Genomic DNA, 20,458 nt, shown 5'->3' on the forward strand with positions numbered 1-20,458 from the left:
TCCTCCTCCCCCTCCTCCTTCCCCAAGGCTCCTGATGCCTCAAGTTGGCGGAAGCCTACCCAGGGCTGTGTGTGGTGTTAGCTGGGAATGAGGAACAGAACTAGGTGCCCTCTAAGGAGAGAAAGTACACAGGAATGAGCAGAGATGCCTATCCTACATTGCTGTCACCTCTCATTGCTGATTGTGAGATTGGAAAACCATTTGTCCAGGGAGACTCTGCCAACCCAGACTCCCAGGACACTAGCCATGCCCAGGATTGTCACTTGCCAGGAGCTTCTCCCAGCAGGTTCTGCAGCGGCTGGCTCCCCACCCCACCAATGTTCTCAAGCCCTCAAGAGGGCTTCTAATCAACCCTCTCCTCCCCCAACAGGGCCCTCCAGGATCTCGAGGCCCACCGGGCATGAGGGGAGCCAAGGGGCACCGGGTAAGCAAGGACACTTCTGCTTCATGTCACCTGCCCCACTCTGGGAATTGTGGTTTCCATAGCACTGGCTAGGGGGCCAGGTACAGCCAGAGTCCAATGCTGGGGCTGAGCCAGAGCCATCTTCCCAGCCTTGTGTCTGAGCATCACACCTGGTGTCCAGAGGGTATAAACAAGCCTCAGTCATTCTTCAGTCATTCTGCCACTGTTTTCACTGTGTGAGCCACCAATGGAGGCAGACACATAGGACAACAGGGAAGGCCTAAGCCCTGCCTAACCTTGTGACTCGGGCATAGGTCACAAACTACTGGCTTTTAACAGTCAAAGCTATCCACTAAGGATAGTGGGGAGTTTTAAGACAAGAGCCCATCTGAGTACAGTAGCCTAGGGAATCCACCAATACTTTGTGCTGTCTGTCACGGACAGTAACTCATTTCACCTTTGGCATTACCCTGCCAGGGAAGTGCTGTTGCCCTCAGAAAATGCTGACACAGATAGGTCATGACACCTGCCTCAGGCTGCACAGCTGCACAGTGATTCTGCATCAGTCTCCCTAATGCTTTAGTGCAGGTGTGAACCTGTAGAACAGGAAGAGCTGGGATCTGAACCCAGGGAATCTGACTCTTTGACATACCAAACATAGTCTCCTTTTCAGTTACAAGGGGTAAATGGAATGGCCTCCTATTCTGGAGTGAAGGCATATGGCCTCCTTGTGAAGAGGAAACAGGATGGGGCAGGCTGCCCAGACTGTTTACCAAGCCCTGTGCGGGGTTCTGACACAGTTCTCCTATTGGCTGTATCTAGTTTTAAGACATGGCCTGAGTAGCCATCTTGTGGTAGGAAGACGAGACATTGCTTTGGCCAGTAGGGTCCCTCCCAGTCCCCATTCCTTTTGGGTCTCTTAAGTGAGACAAGGGTTTCTGGACAACCCCTGACCTAGCTGTGGGGTGAACTATGGAAGCCCCACACCCCTTGGGCTGTCTACATGCCCAAGAGTGAGCTGCCCACACCCCTTCCCAGCAGCAGCTAGAACACTCTCCCCACCAATACACATCTCAGTTGAGGAAAGCCAGGCTCCTATGAAAGTATTCAGGACATGCTGGGACATAAAAGGACCAGAGCCATCTCCTGTGAAGTTTGGCCGAGGGTGAAATATGCATGGGTTCAGCCTTGGGGCAGGGAACCTAGAGAGGCGCCCACTGCACCTATGAAATCTGAGTTCTGGCCTAGCTAGTCCTATGTTCTTTGGAAGGCTCTTTGCTATCTGAGTCACAGTTTCCCCACGGATGAGCATGGGAGATCTGAAAAGCTATGCTGGCTTCCCTGCCCGTGTGTAGAGTGGGCGTTCTATGCTGAGAGAGAGGGTCTGGAGACAGAGGGGTGGCCCGTTAGCACTCTGCCAAAGAATGAAAGCACCTGGCTGGTTACCTGGAGTGGGGCAAATCTCTTGCCTTCCCAGTTTGTAGGTGTGAAACCTCAAGCTAGTCTCTTACCTCTCCAAGGCTCTCCCCATCTCTTCCGGTAGGGGGTTCCTACTGAAGGGCTGTTGTGATACGAAATGCCTGGTGCTACCTCTGAGCTTTCAGAGTGAGTTTCTCCCCTTGGACATCAGACTGATAATTTCCCTTCCTCCTCCTTCTGTAAAATGGGCCAGCAACAGTACCGGCTTGGTTGGGTATGCAAACCCAGTTGCTTCTCAAGAGCTTTGGCCTTAGTGTGGCCACAGATGCGGGGTTTCCCTCTCTTTCCTTTTGCCTTTTCTCTGGAGGCTGTGGTACACTGGGTTTTCTGCCCCTGGCAGGAGTGGCTCTGCTGAGCCCCACAGGACCCAGCAGGAGGGGCAACCCCAGGGTGGTCTGCTGATGTGGCCTGTGGGGAATATCATGTGTCTCTGATGGGAACCCTAGCATGCTTGCCATAGGAAGGCCTGCCTGAGACACAAGGAACGAAGGTAGCTGGGAGACCCTCAGGATAGGCTATCTGAGACCATAACCCTGAATAATGGCTGGGCATCCCTGGTGGCTGGAATCCACTGTCTCTTTGCTCCTCCATGCAGGAGAGACGGCTCCTCTTTCTCTACAGCTCAGCCCTGGCTTCTAGATGTTGTTCTCTTCAATACTCCACTCCATGTACAGCCTCCTTGGAAGGCAGGCCTAGAGGTCCTGGCCCTCTTATTGTCTCCTATGATAGGGAATTCACCCCCATCCTAATAAACAGTGGCAGACAGTAGGGGGATAAGCAGGCATCTGGTTGGCTTGGGTTCCAAGTCTGACTCTACCCTCAACTACCAACAACAGTCAACTTCACTTTCACACCAGGCCCCTTTCCATGCAATTACTTTCTCTGTGACAGTGTTTCACCCTTTCTCCTAAAAAGGCTTTGATTCCAGGCAGGTTGGTCATGTGCTGCATCCCTTGGGCCTCTGAGCCTCCACTCCAAGGGTTGTGGCCTTCCAGGGAGGTGTGAGCTTGCGTCATGTAGAGAGCCCAGAACCAGGAGCATCTCTAGGGTCTAGCCCCATCTGTGACCTGGGATACCCCACCCCTGCCTGCATTCATCTCCCCAGAACTGGGACATGAATTAGGGAGGGGGTAGGTGGCAGTAAGCTAAGGCCTGGCTGTGGCAACATAGTCACAGGTTTCTCTGTTTCAGCCTTCAGTCTTTGCATCTGTGACAGGGGTTGGCTGGTGGCAGCCACCCAGGACACTTTAGACAGTGTGACCCATTGCATTTAGGGTCTCCAGCTGACTCCCATAGGCTGTGACCTCTGAAAAGCCACCCAAGCCATTGCAGATGACCCACCTCAGACTGTGTGTGGAAGAGGAGGAGAAGGGAAAGCAGGAGGTTCTGGGCAATCTCGTCCTCCTAGCGCACAGCCCAAGGGAGACCCCTGCCGTTCAGTCCACTGTGCTGGAATCTTCTTCCTTTTCCAGGGCCCTCGAGGACCTGATGGACCAGCTGGGGAGCAGGGGTCCAAGGGCCTGAAGGTACAGACACTCCTTGTATTGCCCCTCCAAACCCTGGACTGGACCCTGAGCTATCATACCCTAGGATGATTCAGGGCCTGTTCCCAGCAACTCATTTTGTCACTATCCAGTCTTCTGCTGTAGAGAGGGGGGGGATTGATTGTGGGGATCACATATGCCCTCCACTGTTCCCTTCCATGGGAAAGGTCCTTGGTTCCTGACCCCAGCACTTCTGTAGTGACTGTGGCAGCCACTTTCCTTCTATGCCCACCGGCAGTGTGTTAAGGAGGATATTTGTCCTCTTGGAACCCCTCTTTTATCTAAGGGGTCCTCATGAGCCGCTCTCCCACCTCTACATGCTCTGCTTCCCACAGGGTCGTGTAGGACCTCGGGGCAGACCTGGCCAGCCGGGACAGCAGGTATGTCAGACCCTGCCTATACTGGGTCCCTTGTCTGTCCTCAATTTGTTGTGACACATGCCTCTAAAGATGCCCATTGTGTTTCCAGGGCGCAGCTGGTGAGCGAGGCCACTCAGGTGCAAAAGGCTTCCTTGTAAGTAGTATTCATTCTGCAGATTCTCAACAAGGCTTTGGGGCAGGTGGGGAAACATCACTACAAGTTATTGACCATCATGGGAACCTACAGGTGACCTTCTCTCTCAGCTATAAGGGTGGAGTGGGGACCTGGATACACCACAAGACTAGCCTGAGGTCAAGGGAGAAGCATAATGGAGAAGCTTTAAGAGGCTAAGGTCACCTGTGCTTTTCCACAGGGCATCCCTGGTCCCTCAGGCCCTCCAGGTGCCAAGGGCCTCCCAGGAGAACCGGTAGGTGTCTATCACCCTCTCTCTGGTACCTCTGCCCTGAAAGACTGTTCTCGGTCCGATTGTAGCAGGGACTGTTAGCCAGGTAGACAGATGAGGAGGGATAGAAAGAACAGACTAGGCCTGGCCTGTAGGGGTGGAGAGCTTGGCTCTGAGTTCTAGAGTGAGTCTTGGCTTGCTTGGCCACTGGGTCAGTTACTAAATGGAGATAACTAGCTTGTGCTTGCTACGTGGTTGTAGAGATAATCTGAGAAATGTATAGACAGAAAACTTAGCATTTGGAAAGGCAGAAGGCAGGAGGCTAGAGAGGTCCCTGTGAATGGTAAGGAAAGGACAAAGGAAGCCATTGACACATAGCTTGTCCTTCAGAAGGCATCCCAAGGGATGGGTTTGGGGGAAGCAGAGGAGTCTCCTTGAGGCAGCTTCAGGGAACCAGACTGGAGACCCAGGAAGATCCTTTGAACTCTAGAAGGCCAGGGGTAGTTGGGGCTGGATGGGCAGAACAGGAGAAGGTGTAGTGATTAAAGTTCCAAAGTTGTATTGTAGTGGGGGTGAGGTGCAGGGTGAGGCAGCCCTGCTGGGGTTCACTTGGTTGCAGAGGAGACCCTGGAAATGGATGATGAGGAACTGTATATGGTTGGGGTAGGGTGTATGGATCTTGTCTTCCAGTTACCATGTCAGACTGTGTGACTCAGCCTCCCCATAGCTCCTCCCCTCACAGGGAATCCAGGCTGTCTTCTCCTAACTGTTGTCTGTCTGTCTCCAGGGCTCCCAGGGACCTCAGGGGCCAGTTGGTCCTCCAGGAGAGATGGGACCCAAGGTAAGTGCCCAGGAGTCCTGGTTTGTCCTTTATTGCTGCTGGAGCATCTCAGCCCTCCTGGTCAGGAAGCCCACCTGCTGCTCTATCCATGTCCTGACCTACAGAGATGGTTAGGTTGGTGCTGTGGAGTTGAAGGTAGAGAGCCTACAGACAACACATCTATGTAGGACACAGGGTGAGGGCCTGGGAGCCTATCTCACAGCACTGGCGGAGATCTAGGACCTTCCTGGGAGGTCCTCCCCACCTCCTGCCTTGCTAAGACTGCACCTTGGTACAGAATCATGAACAAAGCCAGCCTGCCGAGGGTCTCCCTTTCCCGCCTTCACCATCCTGGCCCAGTGTCAGAAAGAAGAAGGAAAGGCCTAGGCCTGCCCCACCATTGGCCTCTTCCTCCCCACAACTTCATGCAAATCATGGATTTTCCTTGTCTGTCTGCCAAAGGCTCCTGTGTGGTAAACCGCACTCGTGGGTAGGCAGAGGGTCCAGCTGCCGGGTAGTGTGAGGCTCTGCCAGCTTGCAGCCAACCCTATAGTTTTGCCAAGACTCAGAAGCTGCAGCCTAACCCCACTTCTGCAGCTCCCCGGTGTGACCCGAGCACACCCCTCGCTCTTTCTGGGCCTTTGGCTTGCCTGAAGCAAGGGGCCAGCCCTTGCTCCGAGAGAGCCCAGGGACTCTTTCTTGCAGGGGCTGCTGGGTGCAGCAGGAGAACCTGGCCTTCCTGGGGACTCCGGCATGAAGGTGAGACAAGATGAAAGATGGGAAAATGACTTGTTGACACCAGTTCCCAGCTGGCAGCCTTGTCCTCTCCCTGGAGGAAAGACAGACCTTTCTTGTGCTTGGGATAATAGGGTCTCTGTCCTGGCTGGGGAGCAGGCCTGACATGCCCACTGTAGAGTTTCCAAGCAGCTCAGAGCCCCTGTACTGTCCCCTGCCCAGCTGTGCTTTTTCTGGCACCTGTTCTGGTCCCCTCACTGGGGCATCTGCCCCTCCTGGTCTCCATGATACCATCAGCACTTCAGCACAGGTGACTCCATTGGCTGTGTGGACACAGACACCTATTGATACCCAGCCCTGGGGAGCCCCCATATGTCTTCTGCTGCTGGAGAAAGACCCTGCTTATCCCAAAGACCTGAGAGCCTAGGAGCCATGCTGTCCCAGGGGCACCTGCCAAGGGACTGTAGGACTGGAAGCAAATCATTCCTGTCCTGTCATTCTAAGGGAGCTGAACCAGGCCTGGAGCTCCTGGCCTTGGCTCATCTCTGCCTTATTTTGCCCAGGCAATTAAAAAAAAAAAAGCCATCTACGTATAACGTGCCACTCATATGAAGTGCATAGGACTGGCTTCTTCCAGTCAGGACTGGGCTGGGGCACCATCCTCCATCCACTTCCTAGTGCCCAGACGCCAGCAGGGAGCACAGTGTGCATGTCTCCGAATGAGGGGGGACTAGTTGGAGACCTTTAAGGGGATGGTACAGGCGTTCTGGCTTCCCCGTTTTTGTTTCTTACCAAATCTCAAGGAAGAGGAAGAATGGCTGCTGGTGCTCATCCGCTCTGCTCTCCAGCCATGGCTGCCCTAGTTGTGCCACCCACTTTGACCTGAGTCTGTCATTTGGGCTAGCTTCTGGAGGATGACACTGTTCTCTCAGGATTTTGCAAAGGTCCAGCTCATTCTAATGAAAATGTGTTTAGAACAGCATGAGCAACTCGGATGGCAGTGATGGCGCTGACAATGGTGATACAGTGATGGTGATGGAGTGATGGTGGTGGTGATGATGATACAGTGATTCTGGTGGTGGTGATGCAGTAATGGTGGTGATAGTGATATAGTGATGGTGGTAGTGATGGTGGTGGTGGTGATGCAGTGATGGTGGTAATAGTGATGCAGTGATGGTGGTGGTGATGGTGGTGGTGGTGATGGAGTGATGGTGGTAATAGTGATGCAGTGATGGTGGTGGTGGTGATGCAGTGATGGTGGTAATAGTGATGCAGTGATGGTGGTGGTGGTGATTCAGTGATGGTGGTAATGGTGATGCAGTGATGGTGGTGGTGATGCAGTGATGGTGGTGGTGAGGCAGTGATGGTGATGGTGGTGATGCTGTGATGGTGATGGTGGTGATGCAGTGATAGTGGTGAGGCAGTGATGATGATGGTCATGGTGGTGATGCTGTGATGGTGATGGTGGTGATGCAGTGATGGTGGTGATAGTGATGCAGTGATGGTGATGATGCAGTGATGGTGGTGATAGTGATGCAGTGATGGTGGTGATGTAGTCAGTGATGTTGATGCAGTGATGGTGGTGATGATGGAGTGATGGTGATGGTGATGCAGTGATGGCAGTGATGATGATGATGATGGCAGTGATGATTGTGAGGCAGTGATGGTGATAGTGGTGATGCTGATGCAGTGATGGTGGTATTTCTGATAATGGGGATAGATAGACAGTGGTGGAGATGGTGGTAATGGTGATGATGGTTTTGGTAATGGTGGTAATGCAGTCATGATAGTGGGGATGATGATAATGGTAGTAGGGATAACAATGGTACTGGTGATGATGGTGGCGGAAAGGTTAATGATGGTGTTGGTGGTGATTATGGTTTTGTGATTATGGTAATGGTGGTGATGCTGCTGATGGTGTTGATGATGCTGATAGTGGTGGTCATGCAGTGATGATGGTGAGGATGGTGGTGATGATGGTAATGATCTTGCTGGTAATGATGGCAATAGTGATTATGGTGGTGATGGTTGGGATGATGGTGACAGTGATTATAATGCTGACTGTGATGCTGATGGTGATTTTGGTGTTCTGGTTGGTGGTAGTAATGGTAGTGATGAAGGTGGAGGTGGAGGTGGTCCAGCTGCCTAGTGAAGGAGCATCCCTCGGCCAGGACTTACCTGGAGCAGGGGTTTGGACTTAAGTGTTAGAATCTCTCTATTGTTCTCAAGAAGTAACTTTCCCCAGCTTCTCCAGTTCTTTTTTCCAGTCAGAGCTGGAAGAAGGGCTGGCAGAGACTAAATCTGGCTATACACACTCACATGGATTGTGTTTGGCTTCTCTTAGGGTGATCTTGGACCTCTGGGGCCCCCTGGGGAGCAAGGTCTCATTGGGCAGCGGGTAAGTGACGTACATTCTCCTCCTAGAGCTCCCAGGTCACCTGTGAGCAGTGGGCAGGAGAAGGGCTTGGATCAACTCCCCAGACTCTCAGATTCCCCCACTGTGGAAACAGCTCAGGAGTTCCGACAGCTTTGACTGGTCTCCCTGGGTACCCAGCATCACCACAGAAATATTTAACCTCCAAATACTTTCCTTCAAATATGTCTCCCTCCAACACTGTTCTACAGTTAGCCTTTACCTTTCCAAATGAAGCCCATGGGGCTCTAAGAAGCCCCATGAGACCTCGGTGTCCCTCTCTGTGCTCTGTGAATGTAGACTCCTGGGAAATGTGGGGACACAGCAGGCATCCTTAGTGCCTTACAGATGGGGCAGGTAAGGCTCAAGAGTGAGTGAGTTTGTGCAGTCAGTCTTCAGGGCACCAGGTCCTCACCCCATCTCCTCAGCCTCCATCTTTTCTTCCTTATGATGCCTCAAGTTCTCCATGCCCAGTCTCCAGAGGCTCCACAAATAAGGCAAAGTGAGAGGAAAGGCCCCAGGGCAGCACGTGAGAGCTTAGACTCCAGAAATGCTAGCAATGCGTGGCTGCCAAGCTTGATCAGTTGAGTCTATTTTATTTTATTTTATTTTCTTCTTTTTTTTCAAGACAGGGTTTCTCAATGTAGCCCTGGCTGTCTTGGGAGTCTCTTTTAAAAACGGTGTTAAGGAAGGTCCTGCGGCCCCACCTAGACTCAATACTCTCAAGAGGCAGATGGGCATTCCCCTAACACCCACTGTGTACTAGGTGTATTAGAAGGCCTGTCTAACGGAGCTGATATTCTAATGGATTGATTATGGAAGTCTGGCGTGGGTAAAAGAGGAGCAGAATCTGCTCACTTGTCGCACCTTTGCCATTCCTGCATTTGCCAACCTGGGTCCCCTCCTTGCTCTGCCTCTGGACAGCTCTGAATTCTAAAATCAGAGGGCCATGCTAGTTTAGGTTGGCAGCTGTTGGGAGAACTGGTGCTCTTCTAGTGCTGAAAGGACAATGGGGGGGACACTTCCGACAGGGCCTTAGCACTTGTAGAACTAACCAATTGGCCTTACATTCCTCATCTGAGATGGGGTTCCAGGAACACGTACTCCAGCTCTCAGAAGGAGGCCTCAGGCGGCTGACACCCATGAGTGGGTCATCCCCTTCTCTGTTAGCCATGTTTTCCAGAAAAAAAGGGGATTCCCGTAGAAGCTAAGATCCTACTTGAGGTTATGGAAGCACTGATGATGCTGACGTTGGCATTTGTCAGAAACTATTCGTACCCACCAGACCACACTGGCTTCCCCAGTCCAACCAGTGAAGCAGGGTGCCTGGTCCATAAGGCTGCCCCACAGAAATATATTTGTTCATCTTCTGAGAGCCAGTGGCTTCCTGATCCCCCAAGGGAGAGGGAAGGCCCCTTGCACTCCCACCCAGTAATACCTCCCCATCTTTTTCTCCTAGGGAGAGCCAGGCCTTGAGGGGGATCTTGGCCCTGTGGGGCCAGATGGGCTGAAGGTGAGTTGTCTGGGCCAAGATCTGGGAATGGCCTCTAACCCTGCTCTAGTTCCCACAGAGCACTGAATGAGCAGCTCCTGCCCTGCAGAGGACTGGGGTTAGGGGTGGGGCGGAGGATATCAGCAGGGTTCCAAGGCTGCCCCCCTTGCTCTACCTGGGGTGTTCATATCCTCCCCTTCCAAACACTCTAGAGATACTAAAGGTTCTGATCATCACCAGGGGTCCATAAGCCAGCACTGGGGGGTTCCGGGGGACTAGTTCCAAGGGTGCCAGGTACAATAAGAGGCTGTGCACTCTATGAGTCACGTCCGTTGATGCTTGAGTTCAATGTTCAGATGAGGAAACAGACACAGAGAAGTAGAAAAGGTTTGCTGTAGACACACAGCCCAGTATCTGTACACCCAACACCCATTCTGAAGGAGGGGAAAACAGGCTCACGGGAAGGCAAAGTTCAGAGTCTGGCTGTGAGTGAAGGATCAGCAGGCGCTTCCGTGGGCACTGCTGCTCCCTACGGGAGCTATGGGCTCTCACTTGAACTCCGGGTGGGCCGGTGATGAGTAGAAACTGCAGATGTTGAGTAGACACAGCCCCACCTTCAGCCCTGCGTCTGTCCCAGTCCCCTTCTGAGCCTTGTTCAGCGGGTAGGCTTTCTCTATGCTAACCCTGGAGAGACTCCCCGTATCATGTATGTCCCCTCTTACCTGTCTTCCACAGATCTCACAGAAGTGCCTCTGCTTTTCTGAGTCTCAATTTCCCAACCTCAGAGCCAGACCCTCATGGCCCTATGCTCCTCACAGTCACCCAGGGACCAGAGAACACATCCCCTGGGTGCCTTCTCAGTGCTTCTGTTTTCCTTGCAAGTGAAAGCGCGCCTCCTGTCGGCCACTTATCCATTTGCTCTTAGCCCCAGCTCTGCTGCCTGGGGTACAGCTTCAGGGGCAGTCAGTTGAGGGCCCTCATTGGCTCGGTGCTGGCCACGCCCAGTGGGCAACAGGCCTAATGTTGCAAACACTGTGTGTGCAAGAAATGTCGATCGATCCTGGCATACCTGAAGGGCTTGCTGCGAATTAACTCATCCAGGCTGATCCAGCAGTCTCTCAGTTAGAAGCTGAGGCCTGGGGGTCACAGCCTCCTCATCCCTTTCTAGATGGCCACTTTTTTCCTGGAGTTTTTACCCCAAGGGAGCAGGAGGGCAGGTCCAGGCTTTACACAGTCTCTCTACCTCTGCTTTTGACAACTCTTGCCTTTAGCTTCCAAAGCCAATCACAACGGTCTTTGGACTAGAGTGGTCATGCCGATGCCTAGCACCTTTCTGATCCTGAGTGGTCCTGGGAGAGAGTGCTTCCTATATTGCATGTCCAGGGGTCACCTTTGTGCAGCCAACTGCTTCTTCAACGGCTGCAGCATTTCACAGTGCTCTCATGTGCAGTATCTCTGTTGATAACAGCGGAGGTGGCCGTCACCCTCAGCACACACTGCCACGGGCTGTGCTGCGGGAGATGCACGGTCTCTCGTATTCCATCTATACAGGAAGGAGCCCATTTATAAATGAGCAAACTGAGAGTTACATAGTTACAGAGAGTAGTTAAAGAATCATTGTGACTGGGTATGAGAGAGACTCGGTCCCCTGAGCTCAGATCTCCGCCTCTCTGTGGGCTCAGTTCTTCCATCTGTGGACTGGGAGGATTGAGAGAGGCCACCCAGAAGGCTCTCTGAGCCTTGGCAGATATCATGGATTCCAGAAGTCTCCAGGGACCCTTACAGCCCATTCTCACGGGCCCAGAGCACCCCATTTCCAGCTGTGTGGGAGTCAGGCCATGAATAGTCACTGGAGACTGGTTCTGGCCAGGACCTGGGCCTAGCTTGGCTACCTAGAGCAACCAGCCTACAAGTAAGACAGCAGGTGGCCAGGATGACAAGCCAGAAGCACAGTCTTAGAGCCAGGGGAGTCTCTGAGAGCCGGATCTGGGCCAGCAGGTCTCTGTGCCAGGCTGTGCTGGGACTCTGACAAGCTTAGTGGAAAGGGACCATGCACGTCATCCACATGCCTAGCACTGCTCCAGGCTGGTCTGTTCTTCAGTTCATGCTGTCCTCTGTCATATGACATCTATAGCTGTCCCCCAGGCCAAGCTGGAAAGTACCTACCACTCTCCATGCCAGTCTCATTTCCCCGAAGGTCAGGCTCCCGCCACCACATCTGTATCCTGCATCTCTCTTCCTGGCCAGGCCAAATCAGACTCCTTCTGCCCTTCTCCCACGGCTGCTCTGAGCCTGTGTGCAGTTGTCAGCACTGTGCCTTTCCAGGCCCACTCCCAGCACCCCCCCTCCTTGAAACGGGACCCCCTGCCCTCTTTCTCGGGACCTGCAACAGTCCCAGCGAGGCCACGCAGACATGCTACAACTGCAAGCTCCATGCCTGTCATCCCTTTGGAGATGGGCTTATGATAGACAGTCCCTGACCCTGAAGCCCCTGTTGGAACTGGAGCCCACACCCTGCCCTGGCAGAGCTCAGGCAGTTCTGCCCAGAACATGAGGGAAACATAGAGAGGCTGGCATGCAGAGCTAGAGTACATACACCCACAAGGGCTACACCCATGGCATATCGCAAAACCAGTGCTTGGAGAACCCAAGACACCTGAGCCTTGGGCTCCTGAAGCCCATGCAGGGGCTTCATAGGAAAGGCTATTAGAGTAGTCATTCTCAGGGAGTCCTTGCTACACCTTGCTTACCCATAAGAACTCCTCCCTTGGGCCCCCATTTTCCAGGACTTGGTGCCAGCTGCAGATTAGCTTTACCCCAAATGGCGGCACTTGGGGCCAACTGGCTTGACTTAGCTCTGCCTCAGTTTCCCCATCGGTAGCAAACACTAAACGAGAACCTGCAGGAGAGGCTCTGGTGAGGCCGACTCCAGTACTGAAGGCATGTCAGCAGATAATGGGCTGCCTGAGGTGTCGGGCTTTTGATGACCTGGTTTTTAATGTTCTTTCTCTCTCTCTTCCTTCTGTCCCCTGACCCAGGGGGACAGAGGCGACCCGGGGCCTGATGGTGAGCATGGTGAAAAGGGCCAGGAAGGACTGAAAGGAGAGGATGGGCCCCCTGGGCCCCCGGGCATCCCTGGCATCCAGGTGAGTGGGCTGCATGGGGCTCTGGGTGAGGGATGCTCATATGTGTCCAGGCCTCCTGAGAAGTTCTCTAGTTTGTCCCTCTCCTGCTCAGCCTTCCTGTGGCCTCCTGTGCGCCCTCAGGAGAAACTCTGTGCCCTGTGGCCCTGTAACCTCATCTCCTTCAGCCCCATGCCCAGCCTGTTTTCTTGTCTCCTGGTCTGAGCTTGCCCTGCCTCTGGGCCTTTGCACCTGCTCCTCTCGTGTGAGTACACCCTCCCTTCTTTCCTGTTCTTATACCCTTCTGTGCCTTCAGTCCTCCTCACAGATGGGTAGTTTCTGCCTTTGGAAGCCATCCCTGACCCTGGACTAGGTCTCTGTCTTTCAGGGTCATTCAGGACTTGGCTGTGGCTCCTAGCCCACTCTGGCCTCTGTTTTACTATGTTGAAAATTTAGAAATAACGTGTGCCAAAATAGTTTTGCGTTCTAAAGTCCAAAGGCCACTTTCTCAGTCCCCAGGGAGGCCAGGACCTTGTGTGATTTACATTAGTTTTCCTTATGTGACATCCGAGAGGTTGCACATTATAGACTAAAACGATGGCTTTGCCCCTCACCCTGGTAGAACTTTATTCAGTCTTGACCGCAGACACCATGCGTATCTTCCCTGGGCCCTAGGTCCTTGGTAGAGGAGAGAACCTATTTTGTTTCAGTGTTTGCAGACAGCATTCCAAGTGCTTTCCTGACTCTTCTTTAATTAGCTAGCATCCTTGAAGGCTGGGAAACTCAGACAGATGAAGGAACCTGGCCCAAGCCACACAGTAAGAAATGGCAGAGCCAGGATTTGAACCTCTGTATGTATATCCTGTCTGTCTGGAATGGACTCAACGGAATTCAGAGCCTGTATAGGCTGCAAGGGCAAGGACAGATGGCAGATAGGGTATTCTGATATTTGGCTGATGGCTTGGAGCTTTACTGTGTAACGGAGCTAAGGGTGTGTGTATGGAGCAGGACTCTGTGGCCAACTTAGTGTCCTGCCAGGCCCCTGGAATCTGGCCACCTTGCAACAAGCCACCAAGGAGTGTCAGCCCTGCAGGTGTCTGCTCTGAGCCAGCCTTGGCCTTAACACGACTCCATGATGCCCTACTGCCCACCCTACCATGACAGGTTCTGGCTATTAAGTGGGTTCAGCAGCCCATGTTCCTTCTAGCCTGTTCCTGACAGCTCTTCAGCATTGGAGTGGCCAGTCTGGGAGGGATCCAGATTAGCCAGCAACATACTGGCTGTGGGAAAGTATTTGTTACCTAAAAATAGAGCTGAAGTGCTAATAGAGCTCAGAAGCAAGGAGATGAGGTCACTGCCCAGCCCAAGAGTGCAGGAGAGATGCTTGTCAGATCCGCCTAGCACTGCTTTCCTCAGCCCTGGGGATGTGGGTAAGAAGGGCTTTAGCAGGACGGGGTGGTTCTTACCTCACTCTTCCCTCGTGTGACTTGGCCGTGGCTCCTAGCCTACACTGGCCTCAGTCTTACTATGTTGAAAATTTAGAAAGAATGTGTGCCAAGATTATTTTGAGTTCTAAAGTCCCATGGCTACTTTCTCAGGGAGGGTGAGGTTCTGCTGTGGAGTCGGAGCAACCGAACTGGACATATCCTCAGAACCTGAGTTCAAAGGTCAGACCTTGGTTCCTGGCTTGAATAGCCTTCCTTCAGTGTGCCAGGCAAATAGCTGCCCATCCCCCAGCCTTGTCGTTCTCAGTTATAAAGAGGAAACGGGGAGATGGGGACATGGTCTAATGATGGAGGGCTTGCTCCGCAGCATGGGGACCTGAGTTTGGATCTTCGGCACCCATGTGAACAGCTAGGCACCCACTGTGCGCTGATGACTTCTGTGCTATGGGATCTTGATCCTAGGAGCTTGATGGCCAGTTGGCATAGCCAAGACACAGCTTTCTGGTTCAGTGAGACACCTTGTCTCCAGGCTGTGAGCAATAAAGGACGACATGCAATGTCCTCTGACCTCCACATATGCACACGCAGGCATGTGTACGCACATGCTCAGATGCATGCACCTTACATATGTACACACCAGAGAGTCAGGAGGAGAAATTCTAGGTAAGATAACCCTTTACAAGAATGCACAGAAATAGGGAGGTTTGGAGGAAACGTGTGTAGGAGCTGCTGCTGGTGGCTGCCGTTGGTCATGTGGCTGTGGTTGCCATGGCAACAATGTGAGATTCATGTTCCCTGGTCCCTCACAGTTCTCATATGCCAAGGTTGGCAGCATCTCTTTGGCCTACGTGCACATTGGGCTGTGGGCAAAACTCTGCATTTGGGGTTTTTTTGGCATTGTGGCTGCCCAAGGAATGTTTTGTACTCCGTGGGTTGGAGGCAGCTGATTACTTGGAAATAGCATTTTATAAGCCACCAGGGCCTTTCTAGAAATGTGTCTATAGTCACACGCTATGTGATGATGCTTCATCCTCGAGGGACGGCACATATGATCACATAAGATCATACAGACCAGTGAAGCCATGTTAATTTTTTCCATAACTTCTCTGATGTACAAACAATGACCAAACTGCCTAGAAACACGTTTCTTAGCTGTGTCCTCAGCAGTAGTTGACTCATGCCTATCTGTGATAGGACCCAGCCTCAGCCTCCAGGTAGTCTGTTGATCTTAGGGTCTCCCCACAGGATGCTCACGGCTGGAGGGGGTGTGGTTCCACCCCGACTCTCTGTACCAGTTCTGAGATTCATACTGAGGCAGGACACTGTGCCTAAGAAGCTATGGAGGAGAAGGTCACAGGGTTTTATTATTGACAAAGCAGCATTGCTCAACTGATGCTGTGTGGTAGAAATGAGAGAGTTCTGCGTGTAACTTAAAGTCCTCCAGTGAGTACTTAACAGGGATAAATGAACAAGTCAGGTGAATGGAGGTGACATCTCTTCAACCCAGTAGATCCCGAATAGAATAGTCTTTCAACATAGTGTCAATATTTAGAGAGCATTAACAGGGTCCAGCGAGATGGCTCAATAGGTAAAGGTGCTTGCTACCAAGCCTCGCAACTGCAGTTCAATCCCCAGAACCCACAAGGTGAAGGTATAGAACCGACTACCCACAGGTTGTCCTCTGACCTCATATCTTCCCTGTGCCATGTGCTCGCTGCCACACACAAAAGATAGATAAATGAAGACATAATTAAATAATTTAAAATAGAATAAAAATTTAAGATTTAAAATCATTAGAAAGGGACCTTTTTTTACCCTCTTTTCTGTACTAAAAATTTCAGATCCACCCACAGACACCCCAGCTCACATGTAAGTTTCCCTGGGCACACTTGATCTGTGTGCCTAGACTTCAGAAAATGTGCAGCTGAGAATACACATTTGACGTACAGAAGGAATAGCCTGCATACTCAGGGGTGGGGGAAGGTTATCTGGGTCCCAGCATGATGCTCGCCATGAGGAGACCCCCAGGGAGTGTATAGCAGTGACTGGGATGTGGAGGAGACCACCAGATGGCTGCATCAGGGTCAATTGCACACCAGTGGCACCTGGGCCAAGCCCTCCTCTAGGAAACAGGGTGGCTGTCAGTACAGGGAGTCTCTAGCAGGATGGAATGGTTCCGGTTCCAGCCAAAGGGAGGTCTCAGTACAGATTGCTAGCTGGCCCCTGTGCTTTTCATAACCGGGACACAATGGTAGAGGCAGCAGGAGATCCCTGTGCTTGAAGAAGCCACCTCCATACTCCAAGAGGCTGCTGTGGGTGACACTGTTGCGAATGTGCCCGTGTCACCAAGTTGAATCCTTAAGCTCTGTGAGGCCACCTAAGATGCTGTGTCCATGACACAGACCAGATGCCAACCAGGAAGTAAGGTTCTGCTCGAGGCTGCACAGCACAGGGACTGAGTGACAGTGGCTTTGGAGCCAGGTGTCCAGCTCCCAAACAAGGATGCTTCTTGGAGGTGCTTTGGTTCCCTCGGCCTTGAAATTTATTTCTCCTGCTCTTGCCTCTGTGTCCCCTCAGGGTCGTGAAGGAAAGCCTGGCAAGCAGGGTGAGAAGGGCCAGAGGGGAGCTAAGGTAGGTCCCCTGCCTTCGAGGGTCACATCCCTTACCAATTAATCTCCCTGGCCCAGCAGCCACAGGCTGATCTTCTCTCTCTCTCCCTCTCTCCCTCTCTCCCTCTCTCCCTCTCTCCCTCTCTCTCTCTCTCTCTCTCTCTCTCTCTCTCTCTCTCTCTCTCCCTGCAGGGTGCCAAAGGCTACCAAGGACAGCTGGGAGAGATGGGCATCCCTGGAGACCCTGGGACCCCTGGGACCCCAGGTCCTAAAGGGTCCCGGGGCACCCTAGGACCAATGGTGAGGATCTGGGCTGAGGGAAGAGAACAAGATTTGGGAGGGCACTGGCTTCCCTATAAGAACCACCCACCCCACTGTTATAGAATCCCTAGGTTTCCTGTCCCAAGCCACCTCATTTCTACGACAGATACCTTTGGGAACTTCCCAAAGCTACAGCCTTGAACACACACAGTCATGGCAGACAAAACACATCTTACAAACTACAGGCTGCAGTAGGCCCCTGGTGCTACTGCACCAGGAAACTGTGGATACTGGTTAATAAACTCCCTGAAAGGAGGGTGGAGAAAGATCCAGATCCCTGGGTACAGGGTGAGGAGCTGCAGGTCTCTCAATGGCTGGGAGAGAGTCCTAGGGCCCTGCTAGATTATCTTGAGGCAGAGCCCATGCATATGAGTGGTGAGGTGAGAGAAGACTCCATCATGGAGCAGAGGAGGGTTGGGGCATATTTGAGCAAAGGGAGCTGTGCCCTTTTGTGTGGTGTGAAAGCTTTCACGGTGGTGGTCTCCTGCCGCATGTATGATGTTGTGGGTAAAAGCTAGGGAGATACACAGGAGCGTGCGTTAGACAGTGCCTCGCCTGGAATCCAGACTCGGGTAATGCAAGCATTGGTAGCGGTTTGCTGGAGAAAGCAGAGTAGTGAAAGCCTCTCTTAATAATACTTATTTAACCGGAAGTCTCAGAAGTTAGAGCAGCGATAGCAGCTTAGCTCAGGAGGCTATTAAGGTTCTGGAAAAAAAAAAGTCACTTACATCTTTATAAACCATAGATAGGAGCATAGAGAGGGGAGGGCTAGGGAGGTGGAGCCTGGGAGGGGGCCTCACACCTTCTACCTTGTCCACCTTGGTTCAAGGCATCGTATAGGTGCAAGGCTGCTGAGGTGAGCAGCTGGAGCCAGGGGAGGGAGTCACTAATGGGAGACGTACCATATACCAACAAGGGTCTTCTCCTCTCTAGGGTGCTCCAGGACGGATGGGAGCCCAAGGAGAACCAGGGTTGGCTGGTTATAACGTAAGTGACACACACTTAGGGGACTCTCCTCACCCTCTGAGCTCAGTCCTTCCCAGCAAAGGGGGAGGAGATGTGAGTCCCATAGCCTCAGGGGACTCCTAGATTCACAGATCAGGGTGGGGCAAGGATAGAATTGAAGTGAAGGGACAGTGTGCCAAAACCCACCCCAGGTCTAGAGTCCTCCCTGCAGATCGGGTGCAGGTCCCTAAAGAGGAAGCATCGAGCTCCCAGATCCTCCATATACATGCAGTAGATGAAGGCTCAGAAAAGACAGGCTTGGTTAGAAAGGAATGGGGGCTCAGAGTGGTTAGAGAATACATGCGCAGGCCAGGCCTGGCAGCTATGTGCTTTGGGGAATGGAGGCCCCTCCCAGCCTTAGTGGCCTTTGCCAAACCCAGGGACTGAAGGAGATAGACAGGAAAGAGAGATGGGAGAAAAGAAAGAACAAAAAAGATGAGGGGGACTAGAGAGGAGGTGCCAGCTCAGAGTCTCCCACAATGGCAGGATGGCTCTTCCCATAATTCTGCAGAGGTAGCTTTCTGCCCAGGGCACCACAGTAGGGCTCTGCTATCCTAGTTGGCACAGGACTGGAAGTGTGTCTGGGATCAACAGGCATGTCTGAAAATCCCAGGACCCGGAGAGGTGCAGGGCAGGGGGGTGTCCTCTTATACTGTCCCCCATGTCCCTGACTCTGAGTCCCTGTCCTTTGTCATCTGTCTCTTGAGTCCTTACATCCTCTTTGGTTCCCTCCATTTTGTTTGCCTGCAGGGACACAAAGGGATCACCGGACCTCTTGGGCCTCCTGGACCCAAAGGCGAGAAGGTAGGTATTGCATCTTTAAGCAGTTAGCTAGAGTCAAGGTCAGTTCTGTGGCTACAGAGATGGGGTAGCATAGAGCAGGACACGATATCCCTGTACTCTTGGCTTTAGGGTCACCTGGCAGAAAAGAACAGTTGTGTCTCCACCAACACTCTGGTATTCCCCCATGCGTGTGAAGGGGAACATGGGAACTACACATGGAGAACTCACCCAGCTTGGGGAGGAGGAACCCTAAGGGAGATGGCTCAGGAAGAGGGCCCCAGGGATACCCTTCCATTAGCGCTCTGGAATTGGGAGAAACTATGGGGAGGTGCAGGGGAAAGCTTGGCTAGATGTGAATGCTGGTCACAGCAAGGAGCACATGAGGGCCCAAAGGTAAATGGAACAGCTTTTGGTTCATGTCTCCAGCAATGCCCAGCAAACCTGGAGCCAGAACTCTGGATTCCCTTGCCCTCCCTCCTCCCCTTCCTCCCCTTCCTCCTCCTCCTCTCCGTCCTCCCCTCCTCGTGGCTGAAAGGCTTCCGAGCAGGCTGCACTCCTGCCTCCTTGTCTCTGGCCTTCCCAACCGTCCTCTCTTTTGCTGACTCAGCTTCCCACTAACTAAGTCCTGCTGTGGTGAGTCACCCTGGCTTGGCATGCTGTCCTCGAGCCCCTCCTCCTGCCTGCCTGAGTACAAAATCTACAAGTACAGTGTCCCAGGCCCTGGCATGGTCCCTGAGAGGCTGTAGGGGGCACACTCAGACCCTCCGCTCTCCTTAGCCATCATAAGGCTGCCAGGGATGATACAAACTCCAGAGCCAGATGGAGACAGAGCCCCAAGTGCCACCACCCAGGGTCAGAGGTAATCCCCACAACATGGACTGACATACAGTAGAGAGCTGACGTCTCTAGGAGACATAATGCAGTAGGAGTGCTGTCACATGCATAGCTCATTGTTGGTGGGAATGTTGTCCTGTGGCTCATGACTGCCCCATAGTGAACAGCTGGCCACAGACTGGCCAGGGCTGGGAGGAGGAGTGGCTTGCAAGGGAGATTTGTGGAAGACCTACTCTTTCCCCAGGCTTCCCCCGTCATTGCTGTACAGAACAGGTGGATAAACCCAGCCTCTTGGTGCACAGGGGTCAACTCCTAAACAGTAGGTGGAGGGTGCTGCTGAGCCCCATTCCTCTAGCCAGAACCCATCCCAGAGTGTGAACCAGCCTACACTTGTAGATAGGTGTCTGTCAATACAGGTGGTCAGAGGGATGGGGCGAGACTTAGAACTAGGCCACCAGGCTCCTCTGCCTCATTTCCCTATTCTATAAAGTGGGAGTGAGGGGGATGTCCCAGGGTTGCTGTAGAATCTATAAGACAATATATTAAATGAACTTTAAGATGCCTAACCAAAGACTTTCTGGTAAACCCTGGTGCCCACTGGAGTTTTTGGTCCCCAATGCCATCCACGGTTTGATCAGAAGTGTGGGCAGGAAGGGAGGGAGTCCCACCTTCTAGGCCACCTCTCTGGGG

The 20,458-nt window shown here is 52.7% G+C and overlaps 1 protein-coding gene across 5 annotated transcripts in view; it reads left to right on the forward strand.

Moving 5' to 3' along the window:
• The window catches only part of Col27a1 (collagen type XXVII alpha 1 chain), a 122,159-nt gene that overhangs the window by 84,891 nt on the left and 16,810 nt on the right, over positions 1 to 20,458 (forward strand). For all 5 annotated transcript variants that reach the window (XR_004120844.1, XM_031377624.1, XM_031377623.1 and 2 more), the window contains exons 28-41: positions 371 to 424; positions 3,355 to 3,408; positions 3,762 to 3,806; positions 3,895 to 3,939; positions 4,160 to 4,213; positions 4,977 to 5,030; positions 5,715 to 5,768; positions 8,089 to 8,142; positions 9,617 to 9,670; positions 12,688 to 12,795; positions 16,794 to 16,847; positions 17,018 to 17,125; positions 18,080 to 18,133; positions 18,902 to 18,955. Coding sequence is in view for 4 of the 5 variants with exons in the window: in XM_031377624.1 (XP_031233484.1) it covers positions 371 to 424; positions 3,355 to 3,408; positions 3,762 to 3,806; positions 3,895 to 3,939; positions 4,160 to 4,213; positions 4,977 to 5,030; positions 5,715 to 5,768; positions 8,089 to 8,142; positions 9,617 to 9,670; positions 12,688 to 12,795; positions 16,794 to 16,847; positions 17,018 to 17,125; positions 18,080 to 18,133; positions 18,902 to 18,955 (846 nt within the window). In the remaining variant the exon portion in view is untranslated. The remainder of the gene's footprint in view (positions 1 to 370; positions 425 to 3,354; positions 3,409 to 3,761; positions 3,807 to 3,894; positions 3,940 to 4,159; positions 4,214 to 4,976; positions 5,031 to 5,714; positions 5,769 to 8,088; positions 8,143 to 9,616; positions 9,671 to 12,687; positions 12,796 to 16,793; positions 16,848 to 17,017; positions 17,126 to 18,079; positions 18,134 to 18,901; positions 18,956 to 20,458) is intronic.

The sequence above is a fragment of the Mastomys coucha genome, unplaced genomic scaffold (genome assembly GCF_008632895.1).
Source record: "Mastomys coucha isolate ucsf_1 unplaced genomic scaffold, UCSF_Mcou_1 pScaffold18, whole genome shotgun sequence".
Lineage (NCBI taxonomy): Eukaryota > Metazoa > Chordata > Mammalia > Rodentia > Muridae > Mastomys > Mastomys coucha.